This window comes from Schistocerca gregaria, chromosome 5, assembly GCF_023897955.1.
Source record: "Schistocerca gregaria isolate iqSchGreg1 chromosome 5, iqSchGreg1.2, whole genome shotgun sequence".
Lineage (NCBI taxonomy): Eukaryota > Metazoa > Arthropoda > Insecta > Orthoptera > Acrididae > Schistocerca > Schistocerca gregaria.
The window spans coordinates 71573803-71594260 of NC_064924.1; the positions used below are offsets into that span (position 1 = coordinate 71573803).

Genomic DNA, 20458 nt, shown 5'->3' on the forward strand with positions numbered 1-20458 from the left:
TAGTTTTATTTGTAGAGTGAAATTGTATTGAGTCTGTGGAGATTGTTTTGAATTATTGTCTATTTTTTTCGAGACATAGACAACCGGTCTCAGGCTATACACTGGAGGTCCTTGTATCCGCATTCCCTATTCCCCAGGATCGACCTAAATTGCTCAAGGTCACCTAGGTGATGCACCCAGGCAACTGTGCAAGTGATATTTAAGATATGACGTAATTATAAAGTCGTCACATGTCACAAAAATGGTGGCAGATCCCTCTACCTCTTCTCACCTAGTCTTGTTTAACTGGGACACTTAAGTGTTAGGCGTTGTAATGGAGCTGGACTGCACAGGAAGAGCACGTGGCTATCTCCCAATAACAAATTATGTCACCTGAGTTCTATTTGTTAACAACAGTGTTACGTGACACCAGCAGAGACCATATCGAGACAGATCTGTGACTACCCTTATTATAGCACATTTTACGTATTTTTCAGTTATTTCCCGCATCTTTCCTGTTTTATAACCGGATGAATTCCGGAGCTAGGTAGCGTAGGTAGACAAGTTGTAGCCTGTGCCTTTTTTTTACAACGTTATGTCGCACATTGGGGTCTCTTTCTTTACAACAGTTTTGTATTAGCTGGAACCAACAGAGACTGCACCCAGGCAGACATGTAAGTACTCTTATTAGCGTATGTAATTTCACATTTTCCCAAATTTTACCTATTTTCACCCTTTTCCGGATTTTCTCTTGTCCAATTACGCAAGATACACTGCTCTCTCTCCGACATCACAACAACGTCATGATGATCTCAGGGAATCACAATGCCGTATGGGTTTTAACTGATATTGAAGCACACTTTCCCAAATCCATCTGTTATAGTTGAGACACTGTGGAGCTGAACAGTATAGGGTTTGTTTGTATTCCGTGTCTGTTAATCAAAAACAAATTATGTTACTTGAGATCTATTTCTTTTATAACAGGTTAATATTTCGTCCTCACAACCACTAGCAGAATCGTCACTGACACAGATACGAAAGAAATCTCATTCACCCATATTTTATGAATTTTTCCGTGTTTCACGCAGTTTTACACATTGTACCCAATGATGGGAGTTATGTGATAACATGGTATCAACATCGCCTCGCATCGAGACAAAACGTCACGTCACACACGTCACGTCACGTCACGACGTCACATCACAGTGGCGCACTATGTCGAGGCACGTCGTGATGCGTTGCGTAGACGTCGTGAATTTGTCAGTCGATAACAATGCAGCATGTTGCCGATTTATTTGTCATTGCAGAGACACCACCCCATTACTAGTGTTGGACGTCATAGTGTTATAAATGAAATCATTCGTACAAATAGTCAGGTCATAGAGAACTATATACGCGCTACCGAATTGTAGCCACAGTTGCTTTATATAAGACAAATACCACACAGTAGTAGGTAAAGCACCACTGCATTATAAGATTATCGGACGTCACAGTAATATTTTGATGCTTAAAACCAAAGTTTCTATATGTATGTAGCAAATAGTTCAAATGGCTCTGAGCACTATGGGACTTAACTTCTGAGGTCCCATAGAACTTAAATCTAACTAACCTAAGGACATCACACACATCCATGCCCGAGGCAGGATTCGAATTCCAGAGTGTAGCGCCTAGAACCACTCGGCCACTCCGGCGGGCTGTATGTAGCACAGGGCTACAAAATACACCTCTAGAGACCTAAGAAACGAAAATAATTTTCCCACAGAGGAATCCGTCCCTCAGACTCGGTTATTTTGGTGTGTAGCCGAGGACCCCAATGTTGGCCGACTCACTGCACACCAACTGCCAAAAAAGTTTCGGTATAGTCCCATCTGAGATCAGTAGTCCCCTAGAACTTAGAACTACTTAACCTAACTAATCCATGCCCGAGGCAGGATTCGAATCAGCAACTGTAGAGGTGGCACGGTTCCAGACTGAAGCGCATAGAACCGGTCGCCGACACCGGCCGGCGAGGCTATCAGCAAGCACCTATGACAAGACCTCGATCGTTTGGACACGATATGGGGGTCACTCACCGGTGAGTCTGGGAGGTTTCAAGGGATGACGGCCAGCATCCATTCACTTTCCACCTTGTCCAAGACCTAAATCCTGTGGCGGACTGTGAACACAGGCTACGGTTTTGCCGGTAGTTTCTGCGACGTGTTGCACAAGATCCCGACTTCCCCGCCATTGTGTTGTTTACCGACGAGTGAACCTTCTATTGGGATGGCCCTTACAACACTCAAAACATTCATTACTGGGAAAGGGGACATCCTCACTTCACGTACGTTCACGGACATCAGGAAACATTTTCGCTCAACATTTGGACAGGCGTTGTGTGTGACCGTCAAATACAATAGTCAAATAGCGTGTATCACAGGTACTTGAATAGACACACAGTATAGTGCTGCCTCGATGGAAAAAATTGACTGCTACCCTGATCCCTTTCGCTTCCATGTCGACGTTTTCTCGGATTCCTCTAGCTGCCGCATACTTGTTCCCATGTACAAGTTATTCTGCACCAACTAGAAATATACAAGTACTTGCTCAATTTTTCCACATTTCGGTGTATATTCGGTTAATTTATACCTATTCTCCCGACATTTTTCGCAATTCTATTGATTTTATGAAACTTCCATCCATACGTTCATGACATAACCTCTCGTTCAGTAGTCTGAAGTTGCTTGTCAATGTAGTACAGCTGCCAACTCTTAGCCCAAATGCACTAATCGGGAGGCTTAGTATAATACTGTACTCGAATGTATCCAGTTGCGTACATCGATTTTGCTCATAAATGAAGCTGCACTTTGCCTGTTTTTGTGGAAAGAGAACGCTTATTATCGTCGCGAATGTTTCTCCCCCCCTTTTCTTAATAGTTCCTCTACTACAGGTGTCGAGTTGATGTTAAATAATCCCTTGCAGAACGGCGGGTGAGTTCTCTACAGTACTGTGGCTCTCGTCCAGTCGCTGCTGGAGCGTCCTACGTGACGTAAAACAAAAGTGTTTCCATCTCAGAACGAGAGGCGTTATGGACCTGTCTAGACTGTGACAGCGGCGCCTCCTAGCCATTAGGGGCGGCCGCGCCACTATACTTTAGACAACCAAAATGTATTTGAGGAACGTTGCACTTTTTATCTCCTAGTTAACTATACCTGCTTTTTTATTGGCAAAGCACTATCATATCAATGTAGGTTTCGGACAGCACCGCTGTTGCCTGTCGGCTGAGTAGCTCCATCCCATAGTTTGTGATTGTACATGGAGGCGAATGCACATTCAACTGCAGTCTTTTAGTATGACGATTTTTTCTAGTACATGTGATGCATTATGACCTGTTCAATACGAATGCTGTTTTTTTTTTTTTTTTCACGACAATTTCTAAATGTAGTTATGTGACGCATTTTTTCCATAAATTGTGATAGTGTGGTTAGCTGGGCTGTAGGGTAATTTTTAGTAGGCGCGTGTAGTAAACTTCGACGTCAAACATCGAAAGATGCTACATGCTTGCAGGTAATACGCTTTTTTTTAAAAACAAAATCCTCTCGGTCCAACACCAGCATCTAGCCAGTTGAACTTATTTCCCACTAAAAAGAATAAAGACTGTATCTTAAAGCCGAGCCTTTTTCCCCCTAGCTTGTAGGTGTAGGGTAGAATTTGAATGTTTTTGTCATTGGTTTCGAATGATATTGCGACATTTTTTTTCCCAGCAGGATAACTGCAGTTGCATAGTATCATCAGTTTTTGCGGAGTTCTGCCGTCCTAGGAAGATCTATGCATGTAGTTGTGTTATTAGGTCCGATGTTTCTGATTAATTAAGTAATTAGGATAGATATTAGGTTACGTTTGGAGTGGTATTATGAATTTTTTTTCTCAACAGGATAACACCTGTTGTATGGAATAGTCAGTTTTTGCACTATATTGCAATTTTAGGCCTTCCTTGTACAGCGCTTTGCATATAATTGTGTAATTAGGACCGATCTTTGAAATTAATTATATAATTAGGATCGATATTTGCGTAAGTTTGAAGAGGTATTGCGAACTTTTTTTCCCAGTTGTATGGTATAATTAGTTTTTGCGATTTTAATCCACCCTCGTACATGCTATGCATGAGATGGCTGGGGCAGATGTGCAGCTGAGAAAAACATGTGACGTCATCATGATGATGGACTGAACGCACGATCATGTGCCCCATCGTCACGCCCTCTAGCTATGAACTCGCAAACTAGGTTAGTGCCTTGGTCTGGTCAGTCGGAGGCAGTTGTGTCTTGTGTAGTGAGAGCTTATAAGTAAGTTTTAGAAATGACAGACAATTTCAGCAAACTCAGATGTTTCCATGCAATGTGTAATGCATCTTTAATGCAAAGCATTTATTTGCAGGATCGTGTTCTTCCTCTTCAGTTGTTCAAGCATTAATGCTCGCTTCCATTCTTCATACACTGAGTTGTGGATGCACTCCTCAGCTGAATGACTGCATGTAATACAGCTATAAAAACTCTCCCTGCCTGCTACCAACATCTCGCTAACTGAACACCAACAGCACAACAAGCACTGGTATCACAGCACCTTGAGGCGATATCACAACACTAATGCTGTAGGTATATAATAAATTTAAACAAATTTCCACAATTTTATACAAATTTTAACCACTTATATTCGAACTGAATGACATCATGAGCAATCTGAGTTAATTCTCAGGTGTCAAGTATTAAAAGGGATCCTGACGCCTTATGTTTGTGGGACCCATGCATCAATTCACAGCTGACGGCTGCATCATCAAATCGCAGGGGCTGCATCCGGACTCTGGCAGTGACATTTGGTGTCGAGTGGTGGAACGTGTTTTTTTGTTAGTAATCTTTTGTTTAAGATATATTCCATCGATTTCACTGACCAATAGGATGCTGTGAATTAAAAAAACTACCCCATACATGTGAAGAATATCGGTATAATTAATTTGCGTCAACGTGGTGTTAGCAGTACAATAGTTAAGGGGTGTATGTGCGTGGGTGCGTGACATGGAGCAGAACAATAGGTACAAACTTTAAGGGTGTGGGTGACAAAGAAGGATGCGCCATAAATGGCGTTCAAAAGCATGTGAAATTCGGTAAGTGTACCAGAAAATGGTGGGAGAACATAACTAACTACTTAATTTGGTATCAAAGGCGGTATAATAGTTTAAGGAAATGTGAGTGACATGGAAAACCGCTTAACAGAACAACAGGTTAAAAGGCCGAACATTAAGACACTGAGAGTACATTGACGGACATTAGGTGTTATGCAACATGTTTGTCCCATGCAATTGCTTCTTACAAGACCTAGATGTTTCCAAATAGCAGAGAATGATGAGCAAGAGAAACCAATCCCTCACAAACTGAATTTTTTATAAATAAACAATATAGCCTTGAATTACCTATCTGAGATACTTCCTCTCTACCAAACAGTCACGAATTTCCATGTATTCCGCCTGCCGCGGCGGTCTCGCGGTTCTAGGCGCGCAGTCCGGAACCATGCGCCTGCTACTGTCGCATGTTCGAATCCTGCCTCGGGCATGTATGTGTGTGATGTCCTTAGGTTAGTTAGGTTTAAGTAGTTCTAAGTTCTATGGGACTAATGACTACAGCAGTTGAGTCCCATAGTGCTCAGAGCAATTTTTCCCATATTTTCCATACGCTGCCTTGAATCCCGCAAATTGTTGAAACAAACAATATTACCCACATTGTTTAAATTGTGTAAACAATATTCCATACACAGCAGTCGATTTCCCTCCAAACATCCAATCAACTGAGTATTTTTCCCAACAATTTCCAGGAGGGAAGGTGGGAGGGGATTCAGGTTTACCAGAGATGGAGAGGTTAATTAATTTACTAACTTAATTAAGTAGTCAATCAAAATGATTAGTGTGAGAGATGCTATACCAATAACTCAAACTTGAAAGTTTGCCTGTATCAGCGAGGAAGACGGGCGGCTTGGAGATTTCCTGAGGAGGGAGGGTAGTGGCAGAGGGTGGGGGAACAATAGGTTAAGTGCCTGTCAATCAAAAGGAAGGATCCTTTTAGCACAACAATAGGTTAACTACCTGTCAATCAGAGAAGAACAATAGGTTTGACTCTAAGTGCCTACCTGCCCCTGACTTAGGGAAGCTGCACTAACAAAATGCTCTATAAATGGCCTAGCCCACCTACCTATGTTTAACATCAGGAGTCCTGGGAACTGGGCTGATGCAAAAATTTTGTTGATGTTTGTAAATAGACAAATAGATACAGCCTTTGACCTCTCTCTATGCTACTCAGTACCAGACAGCCTCCAGTTATAATATAGGAAAATATGATAAATGCTTGGAAACTATATAAAATATAGTGTAATGAGAGTACTTACATATCTGTTTCAACGTGGATTCTGCACGTGTAACGTAATACTGAACTCTTGTCAAGAACAGAACACAAAAGATGGAATTTGTTATTTACAAATAGACACAGGCTCTCTTATGCTGCCCAGCTCCATAGTAACTCTTTCCAGTGCTCCAGTTATTTAAGGTATGAAGGGAGTGCTCATTGGTCCTGAGGGGTTGGGAGGGGGGGGGGGGAGAGATGGGTTGCTGCCATTTTCATTACACTTGACAACTATAGAGTCACATCATGACCTTAAATAACGTCTCACACAATTCCCTTTATGCTTCCCCTGGGTGACCTTGTTCAACTCCTAAGGGATTCCCCAAGGGGGAGGGAGTTTAGAGACCAAGGAGCATAACTGTATAACCTGACAACAGATGTTTTTATCTTGTATACATGTCAGAAAACAGTTATGACTGATCTGGTGCCCCAACGTACAATGCTGCCCTACTCATGTGCAAAACTTAAACTCCTTCCAAACAGGCCATGAGGGCCCAACGGTTCAGACCGACCATCACGTTATCCTACGCCCACAGCTGTCACCAGATGCAGATATTTAGGAGCATGCAGTCATCACACCGCTCTTCCCAGTCACATGTCAGTTTATGACACTTAGAGCCACTACTTCTCAATCAAGAAGCTTCTCAGTTTGCCACACAAGGGCTGAATGCACCCCACTTGGTAATGGTGCTCGGCAGACCAGATGGAAACCCATGCAAGTGTTAGCCCAGCCTGACAGCTCTAACTTTGATGATCTGACGGGAACTGTCAAGGCCGTTGGCACTGATGTGCACATCACATAATAAACTGATTACTATTGTCACCTATCATAAAGAAACAAACACACAATCACCCTGCTGCTCATTCGCCTGAGTATATCCTGTCATTTATATATATATATATATATATATATATATATATATATATATATATATATATGTCGTCCTTGTAAGAAGCCCCAAAAGTTCAGCTTGTTCTTTGTCCCATCTTTAAGCAAATAGAGTACCATCTGGCATTGAAGCCATGTTACTGCGTTTGTTGTAGTGCCTGGATAGTATTTACTATCTGGGAAGAGTACAATTGCTGTTCAACTTGTCCCACCCATAGAAAAAAAGGATCACATGTGTTATCAAACTCCACACTCCTGCCTACTTTGTGCAATTCAGTATTCATCATTGTCTAGAGTTTGCACATAATGATCAATCAATTAGATGAATCATGTGGAGTCTGCATCATGTCGGAGGTATAGCATTTGTGTCAGATACAACATTGCACTTTCCAGTGCCTCTGTGTCGAAGGAAACACAATCTACTGATCGCCATACCAGATGGCAATTGATTTCTGGAAATCTCCTCATAATGGAGTTGCTAGGCCGTCCTGTAGTTAGTATATGATAGGCGTCTTCTAGAGTCGCAGGTCTGGTTCCTGGCAGCTATTTTTATATAGGGTGAAGTGACTGTTAAATGAGTTGGACAGCCACTATTAAATTTCTAGTCAGTCATGTCTCATGCCATCTCCACTCTTTTGTGAACATGTCCAAGACCCGGTCAATTCATTCCAAGACAGGGGCCTGGGAATAGTATCTGACTTTAAAAAGTCGACCTGCACTCATGAAGGAACCAAAGGATGCCCATAAGAATTGCGCTACTATCGCCAACGTCGGGAGAACTTGGGCAAAATGCAGAATCTCTAAGTCTGGGTAGGTGTTTACATGTGTGACCTGCTGGAGGATGTAACAGATCAAGGGGTGTCACACATAATATTATAGACAGGCGACACAATTAACAAAAGTGCTCCTTGGCGGCGGAACGTCTTTGCTAGGGCGATCATATCGTGATAGTCAACCAGCACCTTCTAGATGTCGATATCTCTGCCGCGCCCCATATGATCGAGTGAGATAATCTGGAGCAATTTTCATTGGAATAGTTCTGCTAATATACTATGATATTTTAAAGTCTCAGTTCAGCAGCGTCAGCTGTCGATAGTCCGGAATCTGGGTGCTACTTGATGTTTTGTGTATCGCAATAATCAGCCCCTCTACAAAGCTGACAGTAAGGGCACGTCAGGAGACATTATTTCATGGCAGATATCACTCCATCGGGATGCTGTCGTATAGCTGGTGATCCTAAAAAATTGCAAAGGGGAGCCATGTGGTCCCAGTGATTTATTCACTGCTATCCCGTCAATGGTCTTCATCCTAAGTAACCTACTCCACACACACCGGTTATTAGGTAGGTATTCACATTGATGTGGCTGACCAGTGTACACTCCATCGAGACGACTATAGGAATGACCCCTTAGATGGGTGTATCCCGGATGTAGGCCATAACATGCTCCCACAAGTCAAATAAATGCAGATTATGTTTCAACATTCGTAGTTCTGGGCACGGTGTGCATGGAGAAAAGTGATCTTTCGGTACAAGTACAAAATTAAAATCGCCATCTAGGATAAAATAGTCGTGCTGTCCTTGTAACAGCGAGGCAATTTCCTCTGTGAAGTACATAGATATAATGAGGCTGATAAACCTCCCACCCCCCCCCCCCCCCCCCCCCCCCCCAGCGAATGGTACAAGATACCTCATACACTCTGATGCCCCGATGCCTATAGTAAGAAGTTTTGTAAAGCTGCAGCTAGTTTTGAAGGTACGTAATACTAAGGCTTTGTACCTGCACATGATGGGAACTTCTTCGATGTACACTTCTTGTAGGAGGAGGATGTCTATGTCCGCCGTTCATAGCACAACGTTAAGTAAAGATAAACTTTTCTGCGACTGAATGGCGTTGATATTGAGAAAGGCAAGCCAATATGCTTGTCTTCGTTCCTATGTCTACATATGTACCACACATTGAAGCTTATGTCATTTGAACTTGTATTGGCACATTGTGTGTCCTCTGTCGTGTCTGCCAGCGTTGGTTATAGTTCTAACTTAAAGGGGTGCCGACCCTGCCGAATTGCCTGTTGCTACCGTATGCGGATCACCTTCACAGTCAGCCCAGTATACTTGGGACAAGATTGCCGTCGGCGTCGTCTTGGCAGCCCCATGTCTCTGTGTCGTCTTTCCTGGTACCATAGATTGGTAATGGACTGATGGTAGCTCTGCGTTATCGAGCTCTTCAGGGCTATTCTACTGTCGATATGAACGTGTTCCGGCTGTAACGTCTCTGATCCCTCTGTCATATAGCGCGCTTCTGACCCTTTCTTGACGGTCATCCTTCGTACGTAGCTTCTTTCAGTCACGTTGTGGCTAAGAGCTCTTCAATTCCCGAATCGCTGCAGCATACATTTATTGGTTACTCGACCTAGCTACACTGGAGAGCTATACAAACTGCTACACCTGCGTAATATCGTCTAGGGCCTCCGTGAGTATGCAGAAGTGCTGCAGCATGAAGTGGAATAGGGTCAACTACCGTCTAAAGTGGCGCTGGAGGGAACTGACTCATTGAATCCTGCTGGACGGTCCATACATCCGTAAGAGGACGAGGAGGTGGAGATCTCTTCTGAACATCACGTTGCAAGCCAGATATGCTCAATAATGTTCATGTCTCGGGGGGTTTGGTGGCCAGTGGAAGTGTTTAAACTCAGACGAGTGTCCCTGGAGCCACACTGTAGCATTCTGGACGTGTAGAGTGTCGCTTTGTCCTGCTGAAATTGACGAAGTCCGTCGGAATGCACAATGGACGTGATTGGATGCAGGTGATCAGACAGAATGTTGACGTACGTGTCACCAGTAAGAGTGGTACCTAGAAGTACCAGGGGACCCATATCACTCCAGCTGCACACGCCCCACACGGATACAGAGCCTCCTCCAACTTGAACAGTGCCCTGCTGACATGCAGGGTACAGTGGTTCATGAGGTTGTCTCCATACTAGTACACGTCCATCTGCTCGATACAGAATCAGGGAACATGTTTCCATTCATCAACATCGAAATTCGATGTAGACGGGCCCAGGCGACGCGTAAAGCATCGTCTCGTGAAGACATCAAGGGTAGACCAGTTGTCCTTTGGCTCTGAAACCCCATATCGATGCTGTTTCGTGGAATGGGTCTCACGTTGACACATGTTGATCACACAGCACTGAAGTCTGGAGCAGTTTGAGGAAGGGTTGCAATTCTGTCACGTTTAACGATTCACTTCAGTCGTCTTTGGTCCCATTCTTGCAGGATCTTCTTCCTGCTTCAGCAATGTCGGAGGTTTGATGTTTTACCAGATTTCTGATATTCACGGTACACTCGTGAAATGGTAATACGGGAAAATTGCCACTTCATCGCTGCCTCTGAGTTGCTGGGTCCCGTCACTCGTGCGCCGACTATAAAACAACATTCAGACTTACTTAAATCTCAATAACCTGCCATTGTAGCTGCAGTAACGCATCCAAATACTGCGCCGGACACGTATTGTCTTATATGAGCGTTGCCACCTGCAGGGCCATACTTTGCCGATGTCCAACTGATGCTTCGGTGATCATAAGGGCCGTTACTAAGCGGCTCACAGAAAGGGGGCTGAGTTCACCACACCCCTCGCGCCGACCTCCTTTGACCTCTGTACACCAAAAGGTTGCGTTATCAGTGGTGTCGGGCCACTCTGTCTGGAATCTCACTGACTGGAGTAGAACTGTCTTCAGGAGGAGTACTCCTTCTAAAGAGGCCCCAATGACCAGCGAAGATTCGTCTAGAGCTCATACGAACGTTGACGTACCGTCGTACAAGTCGCCCACCATGTGGCCCAACAACCAGTACTCTTGCCGTTTTATTTCATAGCAGGACTCCTCTGGTTGTCACGTGCGCCCTCCTTACAGCACAGCCCTCAATGGTCAGTAACCCTGAGCTAAATTTCAGCAAAATAATGCCTGTCCACACTCGGCAACAGTTTCTATTGTATGCCTTCGTGCTGCTTGCCAAAAACTCTGATGGCGATTAGTGTGGCTGGATCTCTCCCCCGCTGAGAACGTTTGGATCGTTATGGGCTACAAATAAGTGCTTGCTTGCATAAGCGCCAGAGGTGGACCAACGCGTTGTTGTCTTGCCCAATTACAGAGCCTCTTTCTCTTGAATAAACCTCGCAGTTTTCTGAAACTGTAATCAGTTGTCTGCCTGCACATCACTTCTACAGATTTCCTTCCCATTTGCATAATTCTTCGTCGTGCATCGCTTATTTATTTTGTTGTCTTGTGTATTTCAGAAAAACCAGTAACCTAGTCTAATACTTTTACTGTCTCAGTTAAGATGTTAGTACCCATGTTCACTTTTAATTACCTTCACATTGTAACATATTTCCTACGCACTATGCATTTCCTTGCAGTGATGTTCCTAAAGTTCACCACCGTCTCTAACAGAGTGACAGTGTTTTCGCAAGCCTTAAAAGTTCTCTTTCGTCTCCCCATCTTTCATTCAGATTCCAAACTATCTTTGGTTAGCTGTGTTACTTCCCCCATAAATTGGAGAATAACATGGGCAGGGCTCGATTACAAACATGTGCCAGACTTTTTTCAGCCGATGCCTGTATTTCGTGTTCTCTCACTTTTACAAGTAAAGTCTGATTTCTGTCCAAGCTGTACACAACGTTTCGCTCCCTGTATTTTATGGAACCTCACATCAACATTTAGTAGTTAATACTGCCAAAATATTATGCCATTTTTTTCTAAGACATTGAAATAAAAGAGTACTCAACTTCTCAATGAAATGTTTGCTCTTTTTTTTCCTCATGCTGTAATTTTTACGCCCTTTCTTCAAAATCCATTGACGAACATGGCGACTGCCTAGAGATGAAAAAATGAAAAAACGACTTGCAGTATTTTCTGGAAGCTGAACACAGAATATGTACATTACTAGTCTTTACCACTAGCCGTTCGACCATGGAAATAATAAAAACAGTTTCAAAAATTAAGAAACGTTATTTATTTCTTGACCTAGTAAAGACTCAATGAAAGTCATTACTTTACGTTTTGGAATTACAAATTCCTTTACACCAATGAAATGTATTCGTATGACAACGACTTCTTGCACAGGAGAAGCGTCTTCGTCCTCCACCATCTCTCTCACATCGGCTAACGAATCTTCCTCTGGCATCAGTTCGTCAATCCACCATAGATCGGTATCTGAATAATCCATCTCGTCCGGGAAAACCTCGAAGAGGTCCAGCTCTTCTGCCAGGTCAGCCTCGATGTCCAGTACATATTCCTCGAAATCAATCTCAAGCAAGGCCATTTCCGATCGCCATCTATAAAAACCAAGACAAAATTAAATTGTTTTGGAAGATATTGCGTGGATAACTATACTAAAATATATTACCCTTAAACAGTGTCATTCTTGTGTGAAAAGATTTTTCAAACTTATAAAAATTAATGACTGTGTCGTGGCACGTCTTTTAAGGAGTACGTATAACAAACCAACTTATCAAAAGCATTATCAGCACCAAGTTAACTTATCTCTAAGATACATTATCTGATGACCTCACACTAAGCGTTTGCAGACTACAAGTATATGGTGCGACACACATGGATTACTACATAATACCGCATGTGTGAAATTGAACATACGTTAAAACGATGCTTCAACACAAGTTACGAAAGTACGTCGGTCTCTCATGCTGTTAGTTAACTACTACTAAAGTGATTAGCTGCATGTGTATAGTGACACAACCGGCATATCTCGTGGACTGCATGTTGGTACCCTATACGACCGTGCTCCCCACATTGATCATTACATGACGTATGCTAAGGGGACTGAAAGCGGCCGTGTTTTAATTTGCTGTCATCACCAAGAAGACAGATATTGCCGCGTGTCACACTGCAATGTCAGAGTCAGTTACGGACTGCTTCTACGTCAGTCACGTCACCAGTGAGACGACCAGCCCCACCCTCCCTCTACCTCTGCGCTGTGTCCACCCTGAGCACTGTGGTTGGCGACCTTATCTGCACCTCCCCTCTTTGAAAGCACTGACGGGCTATCGTAAACCATTATACGTAACATATATAACTAAAAACGTATCTGCTATTATTCAGAAAGGCTTGGTACTTACAGTTCAGTCGAGAGTATGAGCTGCCACACAAGCCTGAAATAGAAAAGAGAAGAACATGCATTTTAATTACGATTTACAAAGGATAAGTAGTTAGATTTACTAACAATAAGCAATACTAAAAGCTCAAAGCAGCAAAAGGTTTTCCGAAAAATGTATTTCTGTATGAAACTTTGTAGGAACTTCGAGACGTTAGAGCAGTTGGTGTCTGTATGCCTCGTCAGTCACACTACAGCTCGCCTGCGATCAAAAAGCGCAACTGACGCAGCGATTCCGGCCTACAGCGTTTAGAGTGACGAGTGTGCGAGGATGTGAGAGCTGGCGGCGACTTACCAGCACAGAATCGCGAATGCGATGCTGTCGAGCGCAGTGATAAGCACGAGAACAAGCATGTTGTCTGACTGCTTAGCACCAAATTAGTGTTTCCGCGGTTACCCCGGCTGTAGCTCCATTGTCGACACAGGAGACAAAAGAGTCTCACCTCTCACGAGTGTCGCGCGAAGAAACTGCTCAACGAATCACTGTTTTTATTCACATATTTATTTGGTAGCTGCGTGATAAGAAAATATATTTAATGATTGTTGCATTGACCGTTATAGGTTACATGCAATTTTGTAATAGTTTAAAGATTATTCTTCATGAAACTTCCTGGCAGATTAAAATTGTGTGCCTGACCGAGACTCGAACTCACGACCTTTGCCTTTCGCGCGAAAGTGGTCTAGAGTGGTAGAGCACTTGCCCGCGAAAGGCAATGGTCCCGAGTTGGAGTCTTGGTCGGGCACACAGTTTTAATCTAGCAGAAAGTTTCATATCAGTGCACACTCCGCTGCAGAGTGAAAATCTCATTCTGGATTATTCTTCATGTATCCCTAAGCGCGATATAAAGTTAAGGTGAAAACGCCAACACTTGATATATATAATCTTTGGTTTTGATAGTAACTACGCAGATGTTCCAAGCGTCCTCTTTCGGTTGTCTTTTGACATCCACCCAGCGCGTTCCAAAAATGTAGGTAGGATGACGTGCTCCGCTATGCCTGCCTACCAGGGCATTATCGTAATAGACGTAGGTAGACAAATCCCTGCAGTGACTAAAAATGTATCAAGCATTTTCCGCTTATCAAGTGGTCGACACCGGAAAGTTCGTCTGTGACACACAATACGAAAATGCCATACTTTTTAAGTTGTACAGCTGTGGCGTGTAACATCTGGTACAAACTGATGAAAAATGTTTTAGATGTTTGAAGTTTGAATCATGTAGCTTGAGAGATACATAGATTCTAGATGCAACAATCAGTACTATTTTATGGAGTCGTATCTTTGGAATTTCAGCGACTATCTCATCTCATTCCATTCCAATAATGTCTGCTACTTCAAGGCAGATACACGCAACTCCCACGCTAACTGAGACAGCTACAAAAGGGTCGAAAATTCACAGTCAGCATCGTACAGTTCACGAGCCTTCATGTAAATGTGACGTCATTTTGTCTTCACACCCTGAACGTTAAGGGGTGCCCATCGACTTTCGTGATAGTTCTGTATGCAGCACGTGAGGCGAACATGACGTTCAAAACAATAACATTATACCGCACGTAGAGAGGGTGTTACACCTTTTCTTTACTAAAGAGTACGTTAATCTGGTAGTTAAATTGTTACTAAAATGTGTAAAGTTCCGTATTCATATAGACTAGTCTCTGAATAAGGGAGAGATTAAAAGGTCTGCATGAATCAGCTCCGAAACTTACTGAAAACGTTTTACTAACTATTTTCCATAAAACGTTTCCATCAACCCCAACGTCAGACGACTTGCTAATTTACAAGAAAAAAAAAACAAGATAAAGCCAGTCAGCGTTGAACTCAGTATGGCATAATTAAAAGGTGATCATTAAGTTTATTTTAAAAATTCTGAAACCAGATTCACGATTGAACTATAATTACACAGAATACCTTGAACGACTCGATTTAGGACGTTGATATTCACAGAACATGTCCAATAGTATGTCCTGAAGAAATGAGTGGAATTTGCTCCATGTCGGCCTGCAGCTCCAAGTTCAACATCGATATCGCATCGATATCGCGGTGCAGCACCACCTACCGGCAAAATTTTCCTGCGACTCTCATTGTCGCTATAAACCATAAGTAATGGATCAGCGTAACTTGAGCAGAGCTGCCGGACTCCTCGCAGCTGTATGCTCTAACTGTACCAACAAATCAGTGTGTTCGAAAGAGGATGCATTATTGGCATCCATCCAAGAAAATACTGGTCGTGTGGGATGAAGTGTACCGGCGGTGCACCTGGTGTGTGCAGAACAGGTCACGGAAGACCTCAGAACACGACCAGATGGGTCATGTCGCGCCAGAACACACCACACCCCCGAGAAGATTGACACATCATCCAAATGGCATTGCATTACAGATCTGCGTCCTCCTCGGATCTACCGCAACGATGGAACTGTTTAACACATCGTACACCATTAGGGATGACAGTCCGTCGCCATATATTAAGATATGGGTTACTTGCTCGTCGTCCACTTCTCCGCCTACTTTTGACGAATAAGGAGAAACACGCTAGACAGCAATGGCATCAGGTAGTGTATTCGGTCGAATCCAATTTCTGCTTGTATGAAAATGATGGCCGCATTTCCCCTCACTGCAGCGGGGTGGGGTGGGGGAGGGGGGGTGGAAGGGGATGGAGGGGGGGACAGCATCACAGTGACCACATTCACACAAGACAATCAGTGCCCACTCAAGGCTTTGTGGTGTGGGGCGCTGTTGAGTGCAGCCACAAACCACAGCTGCTGTGTGTCCAGGGCACTGCAGCCAGTGTGATCTACGCCAGTGACATCTTGCGAATCATTGCTATACCATGTCTGCTCAACATACCAGATGCCATTTTTGAGCAAGACAATGCACGATCACATGTTGTGGTGCAATGTCATATCTTCTGAGCATCACAGGATGTTCTGCTTTTGCAGTGGCCTGTCAGATCACCAGACTTGTCGCCAATTGGAAAACTGTGGGGTTTGGTGAAGCGAAAGTTTCAGTGCTGTTCCCAATTGCCAAACACCACAGGTGAACTTTGGAAGCAAGTGAATGAACACAAATGGCTGTACCACAGGACGCCATTCGCACCTATTATGAGTCGATGCTATCACGCATGGAACAAATTATTAGCGACAATGGCGAAACATGTGCCTATTCGACAACAGGGCACCTGCTGAACTGAGGTGACTCAATTGTAGTCGTAGTCGTAGTCTGTAGTCGTTGAAGGTGTTGTGATTGTTCTGAACATGAGTGTACAAATTGTGGGTAGCATTTCTAAGAGACTAATTAAACTAGCACGTCTTTTTCATATGTCCTTTCAATAAATCGTGCTACAAAATGCCAGCACATTTTGAACAGCTCGAAAACGCGTTCGTGTTGGTAAAGTGTTTTGTAATGAAATGATGAGAAACCTAAAACTGGTGTTGAAGTGTGCATTTTTATTGAAAGCATTATTGATTGAAAACAATTGCCCTAAAAGAATTAGGCAAAATGTAAGTCACCTTTTAATTCCTTTGCAATTGAGTCAGTCTTGTTATGCTTTTTACTGTGAGTGATAGATGTTCACAGACGCGTTTCGTCTTTTCTCATTTTAAGTCTCACCTTTGGAATCTAGAATACAGTTGTGGTATTTTTGTTTTTTGATATTGATCTCGCTTTTCATGTAAATATGTGACTAACTATGGTTCTTAGTATTTTCAGTTGGCATAGTTGTTTCCTCTCATCTGGTCAATTGGATGTCGCACTACCGTTCTTTTGACAAAACATGAGCATATTTTGATGTTGCGAACATTTTACTTCCCACTTTTCAGTTTGTTCGCACTTGTTCTTGTGATGCACTATCACTCTCAGTCTTCTGTCAGTTATATAGACAGTTATATAGACGTATAGATGTATCCATAGCTACTTTGAGTTTACTGTGTACCTCATTCTGTTTGGTTTGTTTACGTGCACGTACATGTCGCCAACCGAACGATGTATATGCTGAAACTAACGGCCATTCGTTTCTATTACGTTTATATCTGTCGGTTGTGTGTGTGTGTGTGTGTGTGTGTGTGTGTGTGTGTGTGTGTGTGTGTGTGTGTGTGTGTGTGTGTGAACACGAGAGAGAGAGAGGGAGAGGGAGAGGGAGAGAGAGAGAGAGAGAGAGAGAGAGAGAGAGAGAGAGAGAGAAGACACATGCAAGGATTTCTTTTCCATTTAATTTGAGTTTTGGTTTAAATGTTTTACGGAGCCGTTCATGGACCAGTGAGTGAGTGGAAAGGGGGTTGGGAGGCGTTATTATTATGACAATAGTCCTCTGTTGTTGCATTCTCTGTTATTTAATTTATTAGCGTAAAGAATGAGTCGTTTGGTGTGTGTGCTTGATCATTCAACAGGATTTTCTTTCCTGCTTTGGTTCTCTGATGTGGTAATTTTCTTGCAGTGTTATGATACGTTTTTTATTGTTGATTACAAATATTTTCATGACTTCTTCTCTAGTGGTTGGTTTGTAATTGTGTTCTCTTAGTTGTTCTGTAAATGTGGAGTGATTTGTTTATACTTTCAAGCTCTCATGTGATATTTGTATGCCACGTCAAATGTGCTGCCTCTTTCCCTTATGTATCTCCCATTACAAGTGTTACACTGTAACTGAAATATACCTACTTTCTGGTATATATCTGTGTTTTTTTGTCAGTTTTGGGGTGTATTGTTTAATAGAATTGTCACCAGAGTGGCACTATCGATATGAGCCTCCACGGCTCAGGGAGATTAATGTGTCTGCATGAATCAACTCGGAAACTTACTGAAAAATTTTTAAAACAATGTTCCCTAAACGTCTTCATCAACCGCAAAAGTGAGACGACTTGCTAATGTAGAAGAAAGAAACAAGCTAAAGCCAGTCAGCGTTGAACTCAGTATCGTATATATTCAACGGTGGAAATTAAGTTGATTTTTAAAACTCTGAAACCGGTTTCAGGATTGAACTGTAATTACACTCACTTTCAGAAGAAACAGAACGCCGTGAACGACTCGAGTTAGAACGCTTATATTCACAGCACATGTAGAACAGTATCATCTGCAGAAATGCGTAGAATTTGATCCATGTCGGTCTGCAGCTGCAAGGTCAACATCGATATGCGCTGCAACACCACCTACCGGTAAAATTTCCCTGCGTCTCTCGTTGTCGCTCTAAACCGAAGGTAATGGATCAGTGTAACTTGAGCCGAGTTGCCGGACCCCTCGCAGATGTATGCTCCAACTGTAACGTCAAATCAGTGAGTTTAAAAGAGGGCACAATGTTGGCATGAAAGACTGTCATGCATCTACCCAAGAAATTTCTGCTCGTGTGGTACGAAGTGTTTCGGCAGTGCAGTGGTTCACAGAAGACCTTGGAACACGACGAAACGGGTCAGGTGGCACCGGAAAAGACCGCACATCCTGAGAATATTGACGCTTCATCCAAATGCCATTGCAGGACAGATCTGCTCTAGGGCAACAGTGGAATAGTGTAACACATCGTATACTATCAGGGATGAGAGTCCGTCGCCGTTTATTAAGGAATAAGTTAGATACTCGTCGTTCTACCTTTGACGAATGTGGAGAAACATGAAAGACGCCAATGGGATCAGGTAGAGTATTCGGTCGAATCCAGGTTCTGTTTTTTTGATTGTGACTGCCACAGTTTGGTTCACTGCAGGCAGTGAGAGCATTCACACAAGACAATCAGCGCCAACTCAAGGACTTGTGGTGTGTGGAGCTATTGGGTACATCCACGAATCACAGCTGGTGTGTGTCCAGGTCACTGCGACCAGTGTGATCTACGTCAATGACATCCTGTGAACCATTGCCATACCATTTCTGCACAACATCCCAGATGCCATTTATTAGCAAGACAATGCACGATCACATGTTGCTGAAACATCTCGTGTCTTCTTAGCATCACAGGATGTTCCGCCTTTGCAGTGACCCTCTCAGATCACCAGACTTGTCACCAATTGGAAAACTGTAGGATATGATTTAACGACAGGTGTAGCCCTGTGCCCAATTGCCAACCATCAGAGATGAACTTATGAACTTCAGGACCAGTTTAATGTTGCGTAGATGTCTATACCGGCCCTCTGTTGTGACCGAGCGGTTTAGGAGCTTCAGTCTGGAACCGCGCAACCGCTACTGTCGCAGTTTCGGATCCTGCCTGGGCATGGATGTGAGTGATGTCCTTAGGTTAGTTAGGTTTAAGTAGTTCTAAGTTCAAGGGACTGATGACCTCAGATGTTAAGTCCCATAGTGCTCAGAGCCATTTGAACCATTTGTCTATACCAAAGGATGCCTTTCGCACCTTATACACGACAATGCCATCTTGCATGAAACAAGTTACTAGGAACCATAGCCGAACGTGCGCCTATTAGACAACAGTACACATGCTGAACTGAGGTGACTCGGTCGCTAATCATTTCTACAAAACATACTAATGCACATTTCCTGAGACTATGATTGTCCTATCTCTAGTCGCTGAACGTGTTCTGTTTGTTCTCAACTTCAGTGTACAAATGGTGGGTAGCCATCCTAGGAGACGAATTAAACCAGCAGCTCATTAATGTCCTACGAATAAATGCTGCTACAAAATGCCATCAGATTTTGAACAGCTGAGAAACGAGTTCGTGTTGGTAAAGTTTTTTGTAATGAAATGACAAGAAACCTAAAATTGGTGGTGAAAGGTGCACTTAAATTGAAGACATTACCGTCCTACTGTGTGTGTGTGTGTGTGTGTGTGTGTGTGTGTGTGTGTGACAGAGAGAAAGATGTAGATGCAGAATTAGGCAAAAAGTAAGTCCTCTTTTCATTCTTTTGCATATGTGTCCCTATTTTTATGGTTTTTATTTTGAGTGATAGTCTGTTGCAGGAGACGATCAATGTGTCTTGAATATTTACTCGCATTTGCTTCTTTGATGCTTAATTTATTCATAATGACAGCTCACCCCTGAGAGACAGAGAGACAGAGACTGTTAAATGTGCGTAACATT

General features: G+C 43.1%; 1 protein-coding gene across 1 annotated transcript in view; it reads right to left on the reverse strand.

Annotated features, from left to right (window-relative positions):
* LOC126273228 (uncharacterized) overlaps positions 1 to 20458 on the reverse strand; it is an 82672-nt gene that overhangs the window by 41603 nt on the left and 20611 nt on the right. Inside the window, exon 2 of the mRNA XM_049976772.1 lies at positions 12450 to 12617. Coding sequence (XP_049832729.1) covers positions 12450 to 12617 — 168 coding nt within the window. The remainder of the gene's footprint in view (positions 1 to 12449; positions 12618 to 20458) is intronic.